The sequence below is a fragment of the Spea bombifrons genome, chromosome 1 (assembly GCF_027358695.1).
Source record: "Spea bombifrons isolate aSpeBom1 chromosome 1, aSpeBom1.2.pri, whole genome shotgun sequence".
Lineage (NCBI taxonomy): Eukaryota > Metazoa > Chordata > Amphibia > Anura > Pelobatidae > Spea > Spea bombifrons.
In genome coordinates, this window is record NC_071087.1 from 131,187,392 (window position 1) to 131,194,847 (window position 7,456).

General features: G+C 37.1%; 1 protein-coding gene across 3 annotated transcripts in view; it reads left to right on the top strand.

Annotated features, from left to right (window-relative positions):
- Positions 1-7,165, top strand: part of ZNF608 (zinc finger protein 608) — a 47,625-nt gene extending 40,460 nt beyond the window's left edge. The window contains exons 5-10 of one of the 3 annotated variants that reach the window (XM_053473896.1): positions 124-2,560; positions 2,773-3,181; positions 3,552-3,727; positions 4,263-4,410; positions 4,878-4,959; positions 6,149-7,165. In XM_053473896.1, coding sequence (XP_053329871.1) covers positions 124-2,560; positions 2,773-3,181; positions 3,552-3,727; positions 4,263-4,410; positions 4,878-4,959; positions 6,149-6,155 — 3,259 coding nt within the window. In that variant the 3' untranslated portion in view covers positions 6,156-7,165. Of the gene's footprint in view, positions 1-123; positions 2,561-2,772; positions 3,182-3,551; positions 3,728-4,262; positions 4,411-4,877; positions 5,228-6,148 lie in introns of those variants that run through there. The other 2 variants (XM_053473909.1, XM_053473903.1) reach the window with 2 other exon arrangements.
- The last annotated feature ends 291 nt before the right edge of the window (positions 7,166-7,456 follow it).

Below are 7,456 nucleotides of genomic sequence, written 5' to 3' on the forward strand. Positions count from 1 at the left end.
AAAAGTTCCATTTTTTTCTCCTTGATACTCATTTTTCTGGTAAAACTTGCATAGTCTGATTCAGTTTTTTGACTATGTAACCTAAGATTTTGTGGACCTTATTAATCAACTGTTGATTTGCAGATTTTGTGACTCGCCTACAAGTGACCTTGAAATGCGTGGGGGACGTGGTAGAGGAAAGCGATCAAGGTCAACAGCAGCCGCACCAGGACCAGCCAGTGATACAACTTTTACAGAATCCCGAGGGCTTCAAAATAAAAACAGGGGAGGGGCAAATGGCAAAGGGAGACGTGGAAGTATTAATACAAGTGGGCGCAGGACACCCCCAAATTGTGCCATGGAGGATATTAAAACAAGCCCTTCACCTGCTGGGAAAAGAAAAAACAAGCCCCCAATGGAGCTAGACCTAAATTCCAGTTCTGAGGACAATAAATCAGGGAAAAGGGTCAGAACAAATTCTCGAAGCACTCCGACAACCCCGCAAGGTAAAAATGAGAATTCTTTTTTGGACCAAGGCTGCTCTTCTCCAGTTTTAATAGATTGCCCTCATCCAAATTGCAACAAAAAGTACAAGCACATCAATGGACTGCGCTATCACCAGGCACACGCACACTTAGATCCCGAAAATAAACTGGAGTTTGAGCAGGACAGTGAGGATAAAGTTTCTGACTGCGAGGAAGCACTAAGCAATGCAGCACTTGAATGCAGCGAGTCAAGCACAAGTTTGGATCAAGCAAAAGCACCAAGCTCTCCTAGTTCACTTAGTGCCCCTGGCACCCCAAAGGGCAAAAGAGAATTGGCAAATAATGGACTCAATCAAATTGCCAATTCCAAAACTGGAAAAAATTCTGGAAAAAAGAAGTGTTTAAGTGTTGAACTTAATAACCTTCCAGTGATTTCTAATATGACCACCACGTTGGAAAGTTGTTCAGTGATTGATGGTGGCTTAACGGTGGAAATGCCAAGACTAGAAGCAGAGGGGGTTATTGACAAGAAAACTGTAGGTGAAAAAGACAAAGGCAAAAAAGCCAATAACTGCAAAAATGACAAAAATCTGTCCAAGCTCAAAACCGCTCGTCCTATAGCCCCTGCCCCAGCTCCCACACCTCCTCAATTAATCGCTATCCCTAGTACTGCATTTGCAAACTCTAATACAGGGACAATACCTGGATTACCCTCACTAACAACTACTGTTGTCCAGGCAACACCAAAGAGCCCACCGTTAAAACCTATTCAACCAAAGCCCACAATTATGGGAGAGCCAAGCACTGTAAATCCTTCTCTCACAACGCTGAAGGACAAAAAGAAAAAGGAGAAAAGGAAACTTAAAGAAAGAGAAAGCAAGGAGCCCGTAAGCCCCAAAACAGACTCCAAAGTTGGTAAATGTGAGGATTCAAAGGGACCTGGAAAAGATATGTCTGGGCATTTTTTAAAAGACCATTTGAGCAAAAGTGAAGTTCTTGCAAATGGACTATCAGATATGCAAGAGAGCCGGATGGCTAGTATAAAAGCAGAGGCAGATAAGGTCTACACTTTTACAGATAACGCACCCAGCCCCTCAATCGGAAGTGCCTCTAGGATAGAGTGCGGCAATGTGATCAATGGACAGTCACCTATTGCTCCACTGCATGTTTTAACACCAAATGGTGGTGACGGTTCAGCTACCAAAACAAACAGTCCAGCGTACTCTGATATCTCAGATGCTGCTGATGATGGGGGTTCTGATAGCAGATCAGAAGGTGCAAGGTCCAAGACTAGCTCTCCCTCAGAAATTATTTGTAGTAAGGACAGCATAGTCAAGGGACATTCTACGCCCATACAGCAATCATCTCAAGTAAAGGAATCTCATTCGCCATATTACCATGGTTATGATCCATACTATTCACCAAATTACGCTCACTCGGGACAAATCAACAATACTGTGCCTGGCCATGGTAATCCCACACAGGGAATTAAAATTAAAAAAGATATTGAAGAAGAAATAGAGAAAAAAGATAAAACAGAAAGCTTAGATTGCAAAAAGAATGAAGTGAGCCCAAATAACATACCACCTCAACATCAATCGGTTATCACTCAAAGACACCCTGCACTAGCCCAGTCACTTTACTATGGTCAATATGCATATGGACTGTATATGGATCAAAAGTCTTTAATAGCGTCAAACCCGGCTTATAGGCAACAATATGAAAAATATTATGAAGATCAGAGAATAGCTGAGCAAAAAATGGTACAGGCTGGGAGGGAGTCTGAGAGAAAAATGGAAAATTCATCAAAGGAACTAGTAAAAGAGGACAAGCTAAAAAACATACCATCTGCTACGGTTTCCAAAGCCCCTTCAACTCCAGAGCCAAGTAAAGTTAATCCAAAAATTGGAGTAGCGAATAAAACAGAGGATTCTGGGAAATCATCAATTCTGTCGAACCATCAGCAACTTCAGTGTGAAAGTTTCAAGGCAAAGCAAATGGAAAACCATCAGCTAATAAAAGAAGCAGTGGAAATGAAATCTGTCATGGATTCCATGAAACAAACGGGTGTGGATCCCACCATGAGATTTAAACAGGTAAGGCTATTGTAATACCTCACTTATGATGTTAGCCACTTGTCACGTTAAACATGTTTTTTTTAATTCTGGTCTATGGTACAAACCACAGGTTTTAGCCTGTATGTGTAACTTCGTCCCAAGAAACATATATGTTTCATAGCAAGTTGTATAGACATAATATATTTAAGCTAAATGCATTTTTAATGTATAGTCTACTTTCCGTTCTTCAGGAGGCTGACTCAAGATCATGGCATCATTACATTTACCAATCAAAGTACGTTGAGCAGCAGAAGCCAGAAGAAATGGACCGTGAGAAAAAAATTAAAGAGGAAAATTCTGTAAAAACACCAAATAAAGAGAGTATTATGTCTGTTACATTGCCTAATGTGAAGGAAGAAAACAAAGATGTGAAACGCTCAGATATCCAGTTAACAGAGGAAACTAAAATCAAGAACGAGGACAGGAAAACTCCAGTAAATTGGAAGGACTCTAGAAATGCTAGAGTGGCAGTGTCTTCACCCATGAGCCAACATCAGTCATATATACAGTATCTTCATGCCTATCCTTATACTCAGATGTATGATCCAAACCACCCAGCTTACCGGGCTGTGTCTCCTGTTTTAATGCATGGTTATCCAGGTATGTTGAACTTTATTAGACATTTGGTTATTATCATTTGCAATGATTTTAAAGTTTATTTTGTTATGTTAAGTCTAAAAAAAAGGATTTTGTAAATAAAACTGTTAAAACATACAAAAACTGGCATATACTGTATTTTCAAAATAACTGTTTTAACATCATATGTATGTTAATATGAAATATCAGTGATGTCAACAAAACGGATAATAAATATTTCAGCATTGCTGTGCAAATTCAATGGGGAAAAACGTAATGAGGCTGCTAGTGATATATTTAATACAATACATTTTACACTGTAATTTGTTCAAAAAATGCAGCTTTCAATAATCTGAAGAGTAAATTGTAATGTTTTCTTCATTTTTTTTCCTAGGGGCCTATCTTTCTCCAGGCTACCCTCACTACTCTGTTTACGGAAAGGTATCAGGAAGAGATGATGCAGAGAAAGCAAGTACGAGTCCCAACATTAACTCAAAGACGGCATCGGAGTCAAAAGCCCTAGACCTACTCCAGCAGCATGCCAATCAGTATCGCACCAAGTCCCCTGCTGTAAGTTTCCTCTATGTGTACTTTGTGCAGCAGATATAGTTGTTTTGTCTATATATTAACGATGCCTAGACTGTGCACTTTGTCATGCGTTCCACAATGGTGTCCATCATTTTGAAGAGGTGGGATATTATTTTCAAGCAACGTGTGATGTGTTCTGGGGTAATGTCCCCAGACAGGCTAGGAGATGTAGAAAAATCCACAAACCAGTATGAAACCTCTCTCTACAAGCATGAAATTGCCTTTATCTGGGCCATTCAGCCAATGTCTTCTAAGATCCAACTTCTACTTGTCATTCTTCTAATACTACAAGAAGCAGAATGGTCCATTTGCAGGATTATATGTAATTATGAATTAATAGGTTACCAGCTTTGTTGTGTGTGTGTGTTTATATATATATGTTTATATATATATATATATATATATATATATATTTATATATATATAAATACATATATCTATATGAATATGAAATTATGCATGAATACCTTAAAAAAATTTCACACATTTACAATAATTCTATTTAATATCCCTTCAGCTGGCTGAAAAAGCTTCAACTGAACGTGAGCGAGAAACTGAAAGAGACAGACATTCCCCATTTGGGCAACGTCATCTTCATACACACCACCATACCCATGTTGGAATGGGCTATCCTTTAATACCTGGGCAATATGACCCTTTTCAAGGTTGGTATTAAGAATTGTATCTAACATTTTTTCTTTTAGTTAAATATATATATCATTTTTGAGCATGTTGTCATGGTTTGGTTGCCGTAAAGGATGTTTCTGGTTCCCTATTTAGATTTTTACTTGAGGACATTATAGTAGATTCCTACATTTGGCCGACACTCATAACACACAAAATAAGGAAATTCAAACTAATTGCCAGTATAAGAGCAACTGGAATCATTTCACATTAGAAAGTTGGAACATATTCAACCATACAGGTTGTGTAGTAAGCAGAGCTCAACATCCAACAATAATTACTGACAAAATGAAGCTAGACTAGTCCTCTGTAGGCAGCCCCTTTTACCATTCACTGTTTTATATGTTATGTGAGGGTATAATTATTTGTGTAGCCATAAGGAAACTCAGTTTGTGATGCATGTGTACTGCATTCAATGGAATGTACTCACATGGGGCTTTTCCTTTAGGGTTGACCTCTGCTACCCTTGTTGCCACTCAGCAGGTGGCTTCTCAGGCATCTTCCTCCGGTATGTTTCCTACACAAAGAAGGTAAATAGAGTGTATATTAGTCCAATGGCAATGTATTTATGGACCTATGAGCACACTTACAGACGCACACGTGATGGAACTTTTCAGTATTAGCAATTTTCCAAATTTTGATTATTTTGTAATAACTCTGACTCCAGCCTACTGTCCTTCACATTGCTTCCAAATAACATGTGACTATATTTCAAGAATTTGCTCAATTGGAACCTCCTAAATGTTTTAGACCGGTATGTCCCACCCCAGTCCCCAAGACACACACTAAAAGGACAGAATAATTTACCTAGATTAAAAAATGCAGACTTTTGGTGTTCCTATAGGACCGGGTTGGGAACTGCTGTTTTAGATAATTTTTCTATTTTAGGATAGCATTTAGCCTTTATCAGCGATACATAGAGAAAGTAATTGTAAAGCACTGCATTTTTTTTATCAGCTTCAACCATGAGACGAAAAATGGGTCAGGCGTTAATGTGTTGGTTGTGAAATATTAATTTATGATAGATATTAATAAAAAAATAATGCTTAAAAGTTCCCTGGTGATTTTGTGAGTATTGTGTATGACTTTTAGAATGACAACGCAAGCATTAGTTCTCTGCATGTGATTCTTTTAGTACTGCATAAGCAGCTATTCACTGGAGTACTGTTACGGCTTGTTTATTATTATGATGAAGATTCGGATACTGAGATTCACAAGACGTTTAAAACGTTCAGATGATGCAATGGCTTTATTGATTTAAAGTGTTTTGCAAGAAACACTTAAGGTCAGCTTGTTTTTGTTACAAAAAATTCAAATAAAACAAAAATAAAAAAAAAAATTACAGAAAGACAAGAGAACCTGGCAATTAAGATTTTGTAGCAAAATTGCAGTTTTAGGCAAAGTAGCTGCGACTGGAAATATTTAGTCCACTAAACGCTGCCTGGGATAACCATAGAGTAAGCAGACCCCGTGAGAATTACTGGGAATGCAATTTCCAGGCTACAGATGTGTACTAAGTAATTAGAGACACAATAAAAATTACGCACACATCAATAGAGGCTTTCTGAAGTGAAAATAATGCCGTCCGCAGCTGGAAAATGCAGATTTAAACACCAAAACACTATGCAAACTGCAGATTTTTAAATGTGATCAATATGCCTGCCGGAGAGAAAAATAATGTTAACTAATGACTTTTCTCTTTTTTTCTTTCTGTTTCAGGGAATGAATACATAGAAAATGTACATTAAATCATGTGACTGGATCACATGGGAGAGTTCTTTATTACAGACATCAGTTCCATGGTGTTTATCTGAAAATGCCTAAATGGCAGGCAAAACGTCATTTCATCTTTTTTTTGTAAATTTGCAGATTTTATAAGAGAATAAACATGTCCCTGTAATTAGATGTCCATGTGCGAGTACAACATATATATATATATATGTACACAGCAGTATGTTTGTATATTTACATGCACACAAATATATATAAATAAATATATATATATATATTCTTTACTTTTTTTGTATCGGTAACCAGGCTCGCAAACACATGTAGGTGTCTGCTGCTAATTTGAAAACCATACAGTACAAGTGTATTTGTCATGTTGGAAAAGTGTTTTATTACAGATGGCTGTTATTTTACTGGACATGTAAATAATGTTATGTATCCACGTGCCTGAAACTTGCAAATTATAATCATACTGGCCGTAGGCTCTAAAAGAGGCAGGCTGTCATGAAGACACTTTGGTACAATGTAGATGTCTATATGGTGGGTCCCATTTAAGATACATCAGTGTATAATGTTACTGTAATAACTGTTTTTATTGTAAAAGTGTATTGTGAAAATATACATATGGAAGGCATGGGGTTGCCAGTACTATAAAAATACTTTTGTACATACTGTATAAATTAAAATAAGGATAAAAAAAAAATAATAAAAAAAAGAAATAATGAACATCTGTGAATAATGTATATCTTTTAATCTTGAATGGCCAATAACCCAGCATTCTGCGTACCAGAAGACATCTGTGATTGTTCTCTTACTTGAATAGTCCTGCAGTTTTTTTAATGTTTACAATTATACTGTTTTAGAAGAGAGACTTAAACGCCATTGCCTGGTTACTTGTTTTATGCTGTAATCTAGTTTATTTTATGTAAAATGTATATTGAATGCTTTCTTTTTTTATACCTGCCTTAAATAATTTGGCAATCAGAATAAAATACATTGTTTTTTGTACTGTCTTGTTCTTCTTTTTACTTGAAAACGTAAACATCATGAAATAAAAAAAATGTTAACAAAGGGTGTCGTAAACAAAACACTCAGATAAAACACTTACCAAAATAGCAGGTTATTTTGGGATGGATTTGACAACTTGGGAAGTAGTTTCTCTAAATATGGCAGTGGACCTCCTTTAACACAAGCCTAACCTGTATACAGGAGCTACACAGACACTGTACCTCTGGCACCATCATTACTTTACTATGATCCTCACCCATCCACTCGCTGTGTTGGCTACAGTTTCAATCC